The 17,054-nt window shown below is 36.6% G+C and overlaps 1 protein-coding gene across 1 annotated transcript in view; it reads left to right on the top strand.

Annotated features, from left to right (window-relative positions):
- Positions 1-17,054, top strand: part of TDRD3 (tudor domain containing 3) — a 109,416-nt gene that overhangs the window by 61,072 nt on the left and 31,290 nt on the right. The window contains exons 6-10 of the mRNA XM_082498497.1: positions 4,130-4,201; positions 4,727-4,876; positions 5,572-5,712; positions 8,079-8,235; positions 8,577-8,702. Coding sequence (XP_082354623.1) covers positions 4,130-4,201; positions 4,727-4,876; positions 5,572-5,712; positions 8,079-8,235; positions 8,577-8,702 — 646 coding nt within the window. The remainder of the gene's footprint in view (positions 1-4,129; positions 4,202-4,726; positions 4,877-5,571; positions 5,713-8,078; positions 8,236-8,576; positions 8,703-17,054) is intronic.

Raw genomic sequence — 17,054 nt, 5'->3', positions numbered from 1 at the left:
TTTTTCCACCCTTGAAAGGCATTAATAACCATAAATGATTTAGAAAATGGACTTTGGTTCCTAAATAAAAGTAGTTAACTTGAAGAGAGTGGACCAAAAGTTTTGGTTTGGGTATTAGTTAGCTAAGTTAATATTTTACTTATTTTAAGAAATTCCTTTATAGTGTAATGGCTTAAATCATATTAATGTTTATGCTACAGTTCTCACATGATTAAATTAAATCAATTTTACATCAGGGTAATAAATATATAGGTAAATGTCATAGTAATTAAAACTTCTTCCAGTGGGGAGTAGTAAATGCTGTATGTAATCATGCATGACAGTCCCAGTGGGGAAAAAGGGACAATAAGAAATGAAGATAAAACAGATGCATTATAGGAAATACAATTATGAAGCGTTTTAATAGCATTAAGGACCTGTTCTGCCTTTTTCCACTTCTGAAACCAAATATTTCTTTGTAATATGAAGTCATTAACACATAACCGAGTATCGATTCCAGTGAATTTCATTTTCTTGCAGGTTGCTGCAGTTCTCACAATTTGTAAAGAAAGATAAAATGTTATCAACTGTGGGCAGATATTTTAATGCGATGTTTTACAAATCCATCTTTTTACTGTTGTTGCCACTATTAATTTTTATTATTTGAGAACGCTTTGTTTTTAGGCCTAGGTCACTAATTGCCTGATTGTGGCTAAGAGTTTAGAGTGCTTCTGTTCTATAAATGCTAAGTATCAATACTTGTTGTGCTTATTGTTATGATCCTTACAATCCAAAGATCTGGTGATGAATTTAGCATACGTGCTCTACTTTTCATAAGGCCATAGGGGAAATGTTCTAGTGGCACAGTATTTTGTTCCCAACCATGGCAAAAAGACATGTTTTTTTAGGAAGAGTACCACTGCCTGAGCTGTGGTATTCAGAATTGGTGTATTATCTTTATCAGGGAATATGATCCTGACTAATCCTTTCAGTATTTGCTTATACATGAATTCATGAATTTCACAGAGTGGTTGAGGTTAGAAGGGACCTCTGGAGGTCTTCTTGTCCAGCCCCCCTGGTCAAGCAAGGCTGTCTAGAGCCAGTTGCCCAGGACAACATCCAGGCAGCTGTTGAATATCTCCACAGCCTCCCCACGCAATCTCTATTAGTGCTTGGTTACCCTCACAGTAAAAAATTGTTTCCTGATGTTCAGAGGAAACCTTCTCTATTTCAGTTCGCACCCATTACCTCTGGTCCTGTCACTGGGCACAACTGAAAAGAGCCTAGCTCCATCTTCTTTACAGTCTCCCCTCAGGTATTTGTATAGATTGATAAGATCCCCCTGACCCTTACCTCCTCTGGGCTGAATTTGTTTGATCCGTTCTTGGGCATGCTGAAACTGTATACCTTTACAGCCTCTAGTGGCAGCAAGTTCGCTGCGTGCTGGGTAAAGAAAAGGTGATGGGTTCAGAAGCCCAGCTGAAGTGCATCTACACCAATGCATGCAGCATGGACAGCAAACAGGAGGAGCTGGAAGCCATTGTGCAGCAGGAAAACTGCGATATAGTTACTATCACAGAAACATGGTGGGATGACTTGCGTAACTGGAGTGCTGCAGTGGGTGGCTATAAACTCTTCAGAAGGGATAGGCAAAGAAGGAGAAGTGGTGGGGTAGCCCTGTATGTTACAGAGTGTTTTGATTGTCTAGAGCTTAATGATGGTGATGATAGGGTTGAGTGTTTATAGGTAAAAATCAGGGGGAAGGCCAACAAGGCAAATATCATGGTAGGAGTCTGTTATTAGACCACCCAACCGGGGTGAAGAGGCAGACGAAATATTCTATAAGTAGCTGGAAGAAGTCTTGTGATCGCTTGCCCTTGTTCTTTTGAGGGACTTCCACTTCCCAGATATCTGCTGGAAATAAAATACAGTGGAGAGGAAACAGTCTAGGAGGTTTCTGGAGTGTGTGGAAGATAACTTCCAGACACAGGTGGTGAGGGAGCCAACTTGGGAAGGCACCCTGCTAGACCTGTTGCTTGTGAACAGAGAAGGACTTGTGGGTGATGTAAGTGTTGGAGGCCATCTTGGGCATAGTGATCATAAAATAATAGAGTTTTCAATTCTTCGAGAAGTAAAGAGGGGGGTTAGTAGAACTGCCACCTTAGACTTTCGGAGGGCAGGCTTTGGTCTTTTCAGGAGCCTAGTTGACAGAGTCCCTTAGGAGGCAGTCCTGAAGGGCAAAGGCATCCAGGAACGCTGGATGTTTTTCAAGAAGGAAATCTCTAAGGTGTAAGAGCGGGCCATCCTATTGTGCCAGAAGACAGGAGTGGGGAAGAAAACCGACCTTGCTGAACAGAGAGCTTTGGCTGGAACCCAGGGGGAAAAAGAGAGTTTGACCTTTGGAAGAAGGGGCAGGCAACTCAGGGGGACTACAAAGATGATGTGAGATTCTGTGGTGAGAAAATTAGAAGGGCTAAAGCCCAACTAGAACTTAATGTATCTGCTGCCGTAAAAGACAATAAAAAATGTTTCTATAAATACATTAGCAACAAAAGGAGGGCTAAGGAGAATTTCCATCCTGTATTGGATGCAGGGCGAAACATAGTGACCAAGGATGAGGAAAAGGCTGAGGTATGTAATGCCTTCTTTGCCTCAGTCTTTAATAGTTAAGACCAGTTGTTCTTGAGGAACCCAGCCCTCTGAGCTGGAAGACAGGGATGGGGAGCAGAATGAAGCCCCCATAATCCAACGGGAAATGGTTAGCGACCACACAGCACCTAGATATATGCGAGTCTATGGGGCCAGATAGGATCCACCCAAGGGTACTGAGGGAGCTGGCGGGAGTGTTCACCAAGTCACTTTCCATCATTTATCAGCAGTCCTGCCTAACTGGGGAGGTCCCAGTTGACTGGAGGTTAGCAAATGTGACACCCATCCACAAGATGGGCCAGAAGGAGGATCCAGGGAACTACAGGCCTGTCAGTCTGACCTCAGTGCTTGGGAGGGTTATGGAGCAGATCATCTTGAGTGCTGTCACACAGTCCAGGACAACCAGGTGATCAGGCCCAGTCAGCATGGGTTCATAAAAGGCAGGTACTGCCTGACAAACCTAATCTCCTTCTATGACAAGGTGACCCGCTTAGTGGATGCGGGAAAAGCTGTGGATGTTTACCTGGACTATAGTAAAGCCTTCGACATGGTTTCCCACAGCATTCTCCTGGAGAAACTGGCTGCTCATGGCTTGGATGGGCATATACTTCGCTGAGTAAAAAATTGGCTGGAAGGTGAAGAAGTGATTGTGCCACTGTACTTGGCACTGGTGAGACCCCACCTTGAGTACTGTGTTCAGTTTTGGGCCCCTCACTACAAGAAAGACGTAGAGGTGCTAGAGCGTGTCCAGAGAAGGGCAACAAAGCTGGTGAGGGGTCTGGAGCACAAGTCTTTAAAAGAGTGGCTGAGGGAATGGGGACTGTTACGCCTGGAGAAAAGGAGGCTGAGTGGAGACCTTACCTTACTACAACTACCTGAAAGGAGGTTGTAGTGAGGTGGGTGTTGGTTTCTCCTCCTAAGTGACAAGTGACAGGACAAGAGGAAACGGCCTCAATTGCACCAGGGGAGTTTTAGATTGGGTATTAGGAAAAATTTCATCATGGAAAGGGTTATCAAGCATTGGAACAGTGCCCAGGGAAGTATTGGGATCGCATCCCTGGAGGTATTTAAAAGATGGGTACACGTGGTGCTTAGGGACATGGTTTAGTGGTGGGCTTAGTGGTGCTAGGTTTATGGTTGGACTTGATGATCTTAAGGGTCTTTTGCAACATAAATGATACTATGATTCTATAATCTGCCTATTTGTGTGCTGCTTTGTTCTGTTGGTGTAGGTTTTGATATATAACTGAATTTTCTCCATGTGGTGTATGTTTTCTTCATGTTTCTGCAAACTTTCATGGTTTTCTTCATTTCCCTGCCTCTCATCCAGCCTTCTCCTTGCTTAAGTGAAGTGCCTCACGATTTTAAGTATATCATAGATTTTATTTTTTATGCTTAAAATTTTCATCTTGTAAGTTTCATATACTTTCTGAAATACAGACATTTATCATACAGTCTGGGTTTTGTTTGCAATTTATTAATCAACTATTTTCTTTTACAGAGTTTAGCAAAACACAATAGGAGTAACATTGGAACAGAAGGTGGCCCTCCCCCTTTTCTGCCTTTCGGGCAGGTATAGTATACTTCTCTTTGTCACTTCGTTAAAAAAAACCACTTTATCATGATATCTAGGGAACCTGGTTCCAGTTAGATAAAGGCTATCAAAACACCTTAGATCATGAATACTTGGATCTAAAACGTGCCTGTTAAAAAAAAAAAAAAAAAAAAAATTGTGTTGATCCTGTCACTTCGTTTTGCCAATTTATATTTAACATTTTTCCTCTCAAACTTAACATTCTGTTTAGTATGTGGACCCTTTGATTCTTCCTGTCAGATCTTGTAGGTGCTAACATATTTCTTAAATGACAAAGGTATTTACAGGAATGTAAAAGTAATTCTTTTGGGCCTTTCTAGTGGACAGCAGAAGTGTGATTTCAGCAAAGACATCTAGTTGTCCTAAGTGTACATTTTTGGGATCATATTCTTTATCTACAGTTGTACTACGCTAATGGAATAATGTTTTTTGTTTTTTTTTTTTTTTTTTTTTTTAATGAGAATAAGCAGAAGAGTTAATTAAAACTTTCTTTTGCGTTTTCAGAAATGTGCCTCTCACGTGCAAGTGGATAGCAGAGAGCTTGATCGCAGAAAGACTCTGCAAATGACAAATACTGTAAAAACTGTTGCGGACAATGATGAATTTGAAAAGCAAAGAACAGCTGCTATTGCAGAAGTAGCAAAGAGCAAGGAGGTTAGAATGCGTGTGTTGCAGCATTTTACTTACTGTGATTGATCTTTTCCTGTTATTTTAAGTAGTTCTCTCTTAAATGACAAATGCTTTCTGATGTTTGCCTTCTTATAATTCTACTCATGTATCTTTAAAAAGATGAATCCAGAACAGAGTTCTTTTGGATTGATGAGTATGTTCTTATTTTAATAACGCTAATAAATGTATCATAATGTTTTATTGTAGGTATGATTTTGATTTGATACCTCTATTAAAAAATGTGTGTTCTACAATTTAGCTAAGAAGATTTAAGTAATAAATATACGTTATCAATTGCCATCTGCTTTTTTTAGTTCTTAAAAATCCCTGATTTAGTCAGAAAGAATAGCAAGGAAGTTTAGTTCTAACGTGTCAGGTTTTTATGTCCTCCCTTGGTTTTCCTTTTTAGTTTATGACTTACCAAGCAAATTGGAAAAATACAAACTAGAATTATATACCCTTTTTACATCTTCATTTGGGCATAGGGGAAAAAATAAAAGTCCTACCCAATAAATTCATCGTTTTTGTGTTTGTAAATTAGTGCTTTATTTGTTGGTGCAAAGCATAATCATAAGAAATACAGCTGCATCAATTTTACTGCACTTTTCTACTAGCTAAATATTAAAGCTTATTTTCATAAGTTTTATTTACCGAAATGTTATTTTTGTGCTTATCTGAAGACCAAGACGTTTGGAGGAGGTGGTGGTAGTAGCAGAAGTAATCTCAGTGTGAGTGCTGGAGGGAATCGAAACAGGGAACTGTTCCAGAAAGAGAAGATAACAAAACCTGAGGGAAAGAATGAAGGTGTCTACCGAGAACTGGTAAGGTGGAAGACTTAAATGGAACTTTAAATGTGTACTGTTAAAAAAAAAACAAAACCCATGTGTAACAAAAATAAAACCAAAAGACCCTGGGGAATAAGGGCTTTCCTTTTCAATTTATTTTGAATTGTGTTTAGAATACTTAAGGTGCTTTTGTACCTTACTGAGATAGTTATGAGTTTCAACGTGATTTAAAAAAAAAAAAAATAAAAAAAAAAATGCTGTCTTATGCAGTAACATTTAAACCTGAGTCCTCACAAAAGAAAAGTAGTAGTGTATATGGTATAGGACATCACAGTTACCTTCTGAGAAACCTGGAGTACTGTATCTTTACCTACAAAACAAGAAACAAGGAAGTACGGATTTTCTTTGTAGACAGACAATAGATTGTGGAGGTCAATTGTCCTTCTCTCTTGATAGTCCTTATAGGATATGTCCTACAATTTTTTTTTTGTCTTTACAGTTTTGTATATGAGAAGCAAGATTTGTGCCATGTAAGTGATACTGAAGGGAATGTTTTTGACACCCAAAGATACTTAAGATACTACCTCCTTTCTCAAACAGTATTTGTATCTGGAAAATTGCCTTTCCCTTTGGTCACAAATTGTGACCTATCCGTGATTTCTTTCTTGTATCCGTAGCTGAGAGTGCAGGTTTTGCAGATATGAGTCTTCATTTCCTGCTGGTCTTTCAATGTAGCTGTCATGCACAGAATTTCCACTCTAGAAAGGAGGTGATGCAGCAGTAATGTTCTCATCCAAACCAGCTACTTTGCTACAGGTTGGCTGAGGAAGTACTTACCTCTGTTGTACCCTTGTTGCCATGCAGAAGAATCTAGGAGAATGTCCCAGAGGGAGAAATATTATATTCTTTTATTAAAAATAAGACATTGTTTAGGCAACTGGAAGTCAAACTCAAGTGGGATGATGATTCCTTGTAGCCATTGAGGTTATGTTTCTGCCCCTGTTGGTCTTGGAAAACCTTTTAAATTGCTGTTCCTTTGCTTAGTCTTTGGACAGTTAATTTGAGTATTGTAGAGTTTGGGAATGCAGAAGGCTACATGGAAGCTTTGGAGTTAATGTTGCTGAGCATGTGGGAGTTGTAGCCAAGTGCTGCAAAGTCATGTTTTGCTCATTACAGTGATTTTTGCATAGCTAAGCATAGTTACAACAGTTATTTGAGTTATATCTTCTGGTTTACTGTATTGAGAAATCTCTGTATTGAGATAGCAACCACAACCACTGATTTTTGTGTCTCTGCCCGAAAAGGAGACCTGTTCATATCTGTTACCCAAAACACAGTGTGTAGCTGGAATTAAGACAAAAAGTTAAAACATCAGGAGAAATGAGGAGGGGAGAAATTACATCATAAGACTGCAGAAAACAGGGGAGAGGAAGAGTTAAATGTTACTTCTCATTCAACTCTCTTACAGCCGTAATTTAAATCATTTTAGCAATAAAAGTTCATGGTCGTTTAAGCAGAGGGAGAAAGAAGAGGTTGTGTATCGCAGAGATTAGGTTTGGTTTGGTTTGTTTGGTTTTTTTGAAGGGTCACAGTATGGCTATTTTGGAACCTGTAGACAAAATCTTATGCTCATGGGACTCCAGTTAAGAACGTATTTGGTTACAGCTGTTGCAGTAGGTGAATAACTGGCATAATTTTGGTTGCTTATGGGATGAGGAAGGACAGAGGGTTTAGTCCTATTTCATGTTTATTGCATGCAGTTTTGTCCGCCCTGGAAGTTCTTATTTGAGTGCTTTAACACAGTGCAGATGTAAGGTTATTTTCTGTAATTAAAGCTCCGTGATTCCTGCTTAGCTTCTATACAGTTTAGAATAAGAAAGTCTGTATTTCTGCAGAAATAAGTTGTTTGTATTTTTGTGCTTTCTTCTACAGAACCTTTAGCAATTATATTTTCTCCATGTTTTAAGAAAACTGGGTTTTGTATTGTCTGTAAAAGTTGTGGAAGGGTTCAAACAGGAACAAATGGCTAGGTTTTATACCGGTATTACTTTGAGAGATTCATTTTAGTTTTCATTTCAGAGAAAGTATATTACAGTCTGTCATACTATTACAGTGTACAGCAAAGGAAAGGGTAGGCTAGGGGAATTTGTGCTTGAAACCACGTAATATTAGAACTGAAACCGATGAATTAAAAATCATAATAATAATATTAAAACCCCTCTACTAGCTGGTTGTTTGGACCTAAGAGAGATTGTATGTGAAGATTTTATATAAAACTGAAATATTTAGCATCAGTGGAATAGTATTTAAGTTAAAAATTAATGGAAAATTAAAGTAAAATCTAGTGTTTTTGTAGAATTGCTGTATCTTATGATTAGTTCTGTGTGTACCTTTTATTTCAGGTTGATGAAAAGGCTCTAAAACACATAACAGAGATGGGTTTCAGCAAAGAAGCGGCGAGACAGGCACTTATGGATAACAGTAACAGCCTAGAGGCGGCATTAAATTTTCTTTTGAACAGCAGTAAACAGAAACCCATTCAGGGACCACCACCTAGAGGTATAAAATGCAAAGAAAAGTTTTAAGAGAAAAAGAATTTGTTTATGGTGGTTTACTAATATAGTTGTTATAGTAGGCCATAATCTACATGGTTTTTCTCTTGCAAGTTAGAATGCATTGACTTAGAAAATACCTCTGTATTGTATTCTTGTAAAAACTTTTTAATTTGAAGTCACAGATCTGAATATCCTTAAATGGAAAATACCTGTATCTGGTTTGTCTGTGATAGACTTTTTTAAAGATAGAAAATACAAACATTTTATAAATCAAGTATAACTTTTAAAAAAGTATGTACGCTTTTTATTTATTCCCCACTCACAAAAAACTTTTGATGTTTACAGGTAAAGGGAAGGGCCGAGGCCGAATAAGACCTGAAGATGAAGAAGAGCTAGGAAACACCAGACCGTCTGCACCAAGCACACTATTTGATTTCTTGGAATCCAAAATGGGTACTCTAACAGTAGACGGTAAGTTATTGAAATTAATGTATCTGGAACCAATATTGGACAGTGTTGGTGGAATTATTTTTCCAGACTTTGTCATCTTAAAGCTGGTTACTGGAACTTCCTCCACAGTCAGCAGTAAAAAAAAAAAAAAAAACCAAGGAGTGCTGGAGAGCTATTCCTTTCCTTTGAAGAAAGGTAAAATACATTGCAGTGTGGTGGTTGTAGTTCTGTCTTGATTATAGAAAAGCTTAGGGTATTTATTTCAGGCTTAGATGTCTGAAAGTCAGTAATTTTGAAATAAGGTGACATAAGTTGCAGTTTGATCTAATTTGATACAGGCTCTCACAACTTTAATGGACTTTCATGTTGTTCAGAAGTAAGTCATAAAAAAGGCATAACTGCAGTCCTCCTTCCTCAGTTTGTAAACAGCACACTTTTTGTGCTGCCCAGTTAAGAGTTTAGTAATTGTGGTAAGCTTAATGTTTTTGTATTCCCTCTATCTGGACAGAAAAACAATAAATATCTTTTTACCTCCTGTAAAATATTAAACAACTATTTTTCTCCTGGTTTTCCTGTTGAATAACTGTAAGGACTGAGGGAACGGTAGGATGTTAGAAAGAGGGATGCTAAATATTCCTTCAGATTTAATGCAAAAGGTATGGGCTTTTTCTTTAATGTCCTTTTAGTTACTTTACTTTTTTAAGAAGCCATACAAGAATGTAGCCTATGCATCAGGATGTCTGTTTAGGTCTAAATCATTCAGTACTTCGAAAACTTTGACAGACAGATGCATTAAAAGAAAAAGAGGAAACTCCTTACATCCTGAGGTCTGTAGAGGTTGCTGTAATATTAAAGTAAAACTCGTGGTAAGCTGAGTTATAAATGGAGATCATTTTTTGTTTGGGTATAGCCTTGAAGGTGTTTCAGTGGCGAACATGAAACAAAAATATCTGCTTCAGTTATTTAACATGAAGGTTTTGTGATGGAGTTGTAATTTTTTTCTGCCTATAAAATGACACTTTTCATAAAGGGTCGGAAAAAAAGGTCAGACTAGTTTATATGAACTGTTTGATATTTTGTAGTTTTCTAAGGAATGAGTGCATTTATGGAGTGACTGCATTCATATGCAATTATTTTTTTAACTGAAGTTCCAAAACTAGTCTTTGTAGATTGTTGATAATGGATTGTTGATAATGGAACTTTGTGTGTTTTCACTGGATTTGGGATTTAAAAAAAAAAAAAAAAAGTAATATGGAATAAGTGGAAAACAAGCTTGTAGTAAATGAAAGTGAACAGGTTGCCTGGTTGGGAAAGGTATGAATGGCTGTAAAGTCAGTAGGCACCTGCATCTGAAATACAAGTAGAACATCCCTATCACTCTGGTTATTCGACTGAGAGGTCTTTTGTTGAATGTATTATTTTTGTTTGTAGTTTATATGTATTAAAAATGTGTAAATATTTGTATTCTTTTGCCATAGCAGTGAATGTAATGTTAGTTGTGTGAGAGTCATTACTGAATTAGAAATGAACACACGAGGCCGTGTATACTCTGTCAGTGCATCCAGACCACAGTTTTCTGTGAGAATTATTAGGACTATCTACTTTCCATTAAATGCATGGCATATTTTTTTCAAGAGTTGTTGTTGTTAGACTTTTAGACATTTGAAGCTGCACATTTACTCTTGCTACTTGCATAAGCAGTGTAGCGTTTTGCATTAACGTGTTTGAATATCTTCTGCAGCCTGTAGCAACTAAAATTCCCCATATTCAGGTGGAAGGAAACATAGCAGTTTAGAAATTTAGTTCTTGGAGCTGTATAGACGATGCCTTTATCCAAAAAAGAGGAAGCAGCAGCAAAGAAAAAGGACCCACGTTTTGTTGTAGAAAACTTGCCTCGAGAGATGGGCTCAGGAATTAGTGAACCTGCTGGCAAACCCAGGGGTCTCTTGCTGCTGCAGATAGAATTAGGTGCACTGTGAGCCATTTTGGAGTTCACGAAACATCTTTATGACATGCTAAGTTTCAGCTATGAACAGAAAAGCTTTTTCTTATAAATGTGATAGCTTGTAGTTCTTTTGATAGCAGATAGTAAATTGTTGCTGTACCTAGGTTGAATTTCATTGCAACAGTGTCTTTTTTTTTGGCCAGCAAAACAAGTGATTTTAAATAACTAAATATTGTTCTGCGTTCTAGTTGGGTCTAGGTGTTAATAAAATGGTTGTAGAAAGTGAACAAAAAGTTATAATAGAGTTCCTTTTCTTATTATGTATGTTTATAGTTTGTTTATGGTGAGTAGCCACAAGTTTATGGCTTCCTTTATGAAATGAAACTAGTTGTAGGTTGAACATCTATATCATGAGTCTTCACTGTTTTGGTCAGAAATTTAAAATATTTAAATACCTTTCAAATACACAAACATTTTGCATTTGCTGATACAACTTTGTAAAATGTTCAGGTAATTAATGTAATTGCATTTTCAGCAGCATGTGTAGGGAATTATGCTTGAGATATATCTTTTGGCAAGTCATTTTGTTTACCAAAGATGAGTTAGATTTTTACAGTGAAAAGAAATGAAAACAGTTGCAGTGTTTTTCTCTCACATTACAACCATTGTTTTTTCTTTGGATAAATTCTGTGCTTATATTGAGAGATTAGAGAAGGCTTTTATGTATGACAAAGACAGTTAAAGGAAAAAAAATAGAAATAATCCCTGTGGGATATATGCCTTCTTATTGTCAGTAATTTTATAGTAAGTAAGTAACAGTAATTTACCAAGAATTGTGAAATGAGTGAATTGCTTCTTTTAAAATGATATTGCTGATTGGTATTGTTTGCTTAGGGGCAGTTTTATGATCCTTTGGGCTTAGTACATGTATGTAGCCAATATACTGTAGTGTAATTAAGCATAGTGTTATGCGAGTAAAAAAAAAAAGAGGATATATTAGCATATATACCTCAATTTATAATCTTCAGTATTGTGTTCTGAAGATAAGTATGCTTTGCTTTTGTATATTTTCCCCTCTTAAATAAAGATTCCATAAATGTTGTAAGAAGAAAAACAATGTTATGAAAACTTTGTAAAGGCTTCGTACTCCTTCAGTTGCCAAAAGTTGTGGCATATTTCCAAACATGACACACAGAGTTTTTGATTTTGTGTATTTTAACATTATATTGTTTTTTTTCTAGCATTTTCTGAATGATCAATATGTAATCTGATGCAATTCCTGAGTTATGCTTTTCTGGAAAAAACCCACTTGTTAGCATTTTTGAAGAGTTCAGAAAGTGTTCTGATAACCTTTTGAAATTTTTTTTTTTTTAATATTTCTACTTCTTATTTTCCTTCTGAAGACATAATCGTACATGTTCTTGTACTTTCCATTATTTGGAAGTCAGTGGCCTTTACAAAGTTTGCACAGTTGCATTTTGGTAGCTTTTATTTTGCTTACTGAATGTGTCTAGCCCATAGGATTGTGCCTCTGTTTCTGTGACAGGTTTTATTTCTGTCTTGCAGAGTCTACTTCAAATGGATTTTTCAAGAAATACATAGGGATATGCTGAATTGCAGGCTTTTTGTCTCTTAAAAGTGCTTTTTTTTTTTTTTTGTCAAGTTTGAGAGAACCTGTATAGTCTGATGAATTCAAACATATCTTAAAAATAAGTTAGTGAAAGTGTTATTTTTCTGCCATTTTTATGCCTCTGTGGTTGAAAATAATCTCATTCAAATTCTTAATGATTAGTTGTCTGAAATTCCATGCAAACTGAGATGACGTGAGTGTTGTTTGCACAGTGGTGATGTATCTGCAATGATTATACTCACCACTGTGAACTCTTTGTCATGGTCTGCATCCAGGTGCTTGCAGAAAACAGGATATATATTTCCAGCACCTTTTTCATTTAATTTGTTCCTGACGGGTTTTGGCAGTAGAGACATGTAGTTCTCTCTTAGCATTAAAAAAGTAGTGGTCAGGAAGGAAGACACATCAGGGAAGTAGCTAGAAACAACTCAAGAATAAGGTCTTTTCATTGATTTTTTTTTTTTTTTTTTTTTTTTTTTTTTTTTTTTCCCCCCTGCGTAACTACTGTACTAAGGAGGGCCCAGGCAGGCAGGTTCCTCTGCATTTATATGGAGCATAGTACAGCCTCCATGCAACATGAAAGAAGATTGATTGTTCTGCAATATTTCTGGCCCCTTGCTGTCCCATATGGTCTCTAAAATCCCTGTTTGTTTTAGAGATATTCAGAGATGGCATTTGTATACGGATAGTGGTTTGAATAAATGAGCACACCCCCACTATTACACTAATGCATGTGATCAGAAGCATATGATTACCTGGAATGGCCATATTTATCATTATTGAAAGCATTAGGCTTCTATACCCTTCTGACAGATTGTAATTTCTTCTAAATGACTGAGAGTCTATGTAGAAGCAAAAACAAAAGGCACTTTTGCTGAACTGATATAAATATGTTTTAATTCTGTGCCACACCACGTTTTCTTCAAAAACTGCTTATGTGATCTGGGGAGAAAGTGTCTGAAAAGAAGAATTGTTTGTTTTCAAGCATGCAAAGGATTGATTTGCTTTTCTCGTGCATCCGTCCTTGTTTTTCTTATCTAGTTTTTCTGTTGTCACCTGAAACCTCAGTACTCTTGAGAATTTCTAAATTCACTTCTGGATTTGCAGTAACCAGGCTAGGTGGTTTCGTATGTAAATAGGAACTGCAGAGCAGTTATTTAATTTGTTATCTTTGATCTGGTACGTTTTCATAGTTGGCTTTAGACCGGGTAGAAAAATATTTATGAATTGAAATGCCTTTATATTTTGTTTCGTAGGTACTTCTATTCCTTTTTAGAGATAAGACAGCACATTAAGCTTTTTGTTTGTTTGAGTTTTTTAATAAGTACAGATTAGTTGTAAGTTGTTAATCTTTTACCCTGTAAGTGGTGTCTTGTGACGTTTTTTTGTGTTGTCTCCTTTCAGAGTTAATGAAAAACTGTTTTAAGTAATTGCAGCTGTCAAAACTATTAAGTACATGACTGCATGATCTGCTGGTTGTTTAATTGTAAAACAGCATATAGTAAACATACTTTGCCTTAATTCTTTGCATTTCATTTAAATAAACAAACCCATAGTTTTATACTGCAGATTTATTTATATATTCTTAACCATGAAGGCTCGGTGACACCTATGAAAATATTTCTGTGTTGAAATTAAGTAGTTTGAGTTTTGGTTGGAGAGAGAAACCTGCTGACTGTGAGAGATAACAAAAATAGTAGACACAATTGCTGATGACTAGCTGCCTTTGCTTGTACTTGGATTATTTCTGCTACTGAACACAAAAGACTTTTTTCCATTAATCATCATCTTGTTTTTCTTTTGTTATGAGGAACAATTCATCCATCTTTGCCAGCTTAAATAAGTAAACACAAGGATTATCAGGGAGAACAAAACAGTGCCAAGAGTTCTGACTATAGAATTAAGGAATAATGGACAAAATGCTGACAACCAGGCGTGTTTCAGATATTTACTCTCTCTTTGGCTCTTAGGGACTGAGAACAGGCTGGTGCTTCCATCTGTCCTGGATCTAAAGCCACAAAAGCTTTTGGCAGACATCTACATCTTTGAAAGACTCAAGCAAAGATAAATTTTTAAATAATTATTTGCTATTAAATGGGGTAGATGGTGAGAAACATAACAATGATTTTGGTTAGAACACTGACCCAGGACATAGAAGGGCAAAACTTTTCCGTTTCAGATTGTGCAGAATTGGCTCTTCAGTCTTCCCGAGACAGGCTGTGCTTGGGGTGGACATTTTATGCTCTTCCTGTTAAAATGAACCTCCTGTGAAAAAAATCTACAACATTAATGGATTCGCAGAAAAAGCGAGTGAGAGGTGGTGTGTCTGTGTAGTCTGTTAACAGGGTGATTTTTAGGGCAAGTGAGGAGAAAGTCATAGGCTATAGTCTCTACTTCTTGCTCCAACAGTTAGTATTTGATTAAAATACAAGGTTAGACATGCAGTTTTGATTTAAAGGTGGTGAATAAACTCTACTCCAAGGTTAATTGTTTCAGCAATTAAAAAAATAACAATTTTTCATTTCTAACCTGAAATTTTCAATACTCAGCTTCTGATTGCTGTATGCCTTTCTTGCCATAGAGAGAGCTATCAAAATTTGCTTTCCCAGTAGCTATTTATAAGACATAACGGACCTGTATTTTATCCATCAGCTGTTAGCTGTGTGAATTGAGCTTTTCTAGCCTCTCATCAAAGGCTTTTTTCCAGACTGTTTTCTCTTTTTTCAACAAACTCATTTATCAGTTTTCTTCAAATGCACATCACATAAATACAGACCATACTCTTGTAGTGGTTTGAATGATGATATATAACATCAGTATCGCATGGACTCTTGCCTCTGCTCACTCTGCATCTTGAGCATCCCACCAAATTTTGCTGCAGTTACACTTAAGTTCTCCCCCATCAGTGTTGTCTGCAAGAGATAAGTAACAAAAGACATGCTGACCTTGTAGGATCACTTACAAACAATTGCTTTTGGCAGAGGTTTTCTTACTGTGTCATATTATAACTCTTCACCCAAAAGTCCCTCAGAAGAAATAGGACTTTAGTGCAGAGAAGCGTTTATTGCAAACGGAAGGACACACACCCAGACTCTTAGGAACCCAGCGCCAGACATCTCTGAAGGAACAGGGCATTTCTGTGATTTTTAGATTTGAATTTCTGTCATTCTCCTACTTAACTGTTTATGCTTGAGGTAAACCAGGATGTGTGATGTGCAAGGTGTTTTTTGTTTTGTTTTTATATGGTAACATACTGTTTGGACAATTTGGGACTAGTATTTCTTGTCCAATTTCAACAGTCGTCTTCTTGTTTTAGTCCGTTATGATTTATATATTACAAAATAACTTAAAGGTTTGAAACAAATTGCTAATGCAGTAGAATATAATTAAAAAAAATTGTTTCATTTCTTGGTCACACAATTTATTTGAATATCTAGGGGTGAGGGAACTCGGGAGGAAAAAAGAGTCTGACCTTTCGGAGTTCAAGGGAATTTGTACTATTTGGAATTTATCATTTAGTAGCTGTTTTTTCACCTAGCACAGTGCCTTATTTACAGTCATGTTTATTATGCAGCTTTACTTTTAAAAGTTGAATTTCAGTCACTGTTAATTGTGAATATCAAGAAAATCAAACTTTTTGTTGTAGTATCATGTTGACATTGGTGACATGTTAGAAGACTTTTGTATTTTTATTTTGTCAGTAACTTCTCTTTAAGTATATGAATGAAAAATGTAGTAAATTTCATAAATTTAAAGAGTAATAAAATTATCAATTTTTGTTTCAGTCCTTTAATCCTGTAAGTTCGTTTGTAGTGAATGCAATGTCAGAATATTTTGTTTTTTTTTTTTCCAATTCTTTATTAATAATATCATCCCCTCAGCTTGTATTTATTTTGTTTCAACAGAAACATGAATTCACATTCTAGCTCCTCAGTGTTATTACATTTTAGAAAGAATAATGTTGATACTTATGTAACTCGACAAAGCTCTTGAGTAACTGGAATTTCACTCCATGACATGAAATGTGTGCAAATGTATTATTAATTTCCTTCTAATATTTTAATCTTTTTGGCCAATACATGATAGAACATGGCCTGGGGGTAGCTGTCTCAAAGACATGCTTTCATAGAGTTGCATGAAAATATAATTCAAGTTGGAAGAAGCTACCCAAATTATTGCCACTGCTGTGGGAAGGGCTGCTGTCTTTAAGTTCAACCACATTATTAAACATGATAAAATCCACGGGAGTGAGCTACAGGAAACCATATTGCTTAAACTCCATTGTGCATGGAGCAGTGCTTTTTAAATTGCATTGGCTGGGATTTCCAACTGCAGCAGGTCCTGCTGGTGTCATGTAAGCAAGGGAATGTGATTGGTTCTGTATGGTCTTCTTGGGTCATTACATACAAAAACTAAAATGAGTAAAATAACTGAGTGACGGTTTCAAACTGAGAAAACGCTAATTGTCATCTTAAAACTACCCAGCAGATGACAAAAGCTTTGTCATTCATTTTGAAATGGATTATTTCTAGACCGTGTTCCCAAATGTCCGGTTACAGCGATGATGGCTGGGCTGATGCATCTCGCTCTTTGACAGAATAGTGTACCAAATCTTCTTGTTAAATGCCAAATTAATATTTGTTTTTTACTACCCTGGAGTAACTATTATGTTTCTGAGAGCATTAGCTAATGGTTTGTTGGAAGTGGGGCAAGAAGTAGAAGCAAGCAACAGCAGCTGCAATAGACAATCTGTGAATAACATCCCTCATCGATTAACTACTTCTATTAAAGAAGCTTC

Source organism: Vanellus vanellus (genome assembly GCF_965231255.1).
Source record: "Vanellus vanellus genome assembly, chromosome: 1".
NCBI lineage: Eukaryota > Metazoa > Chordata > Aves > Charadriiformes > Charadriidae > Vanellus > Vanellus vanellus.
The sequence above is the reverse complement of the archived record's forward strand: the minus strand, read 5'-3'. Positions and strand labels throughout refer to the sequence as shown.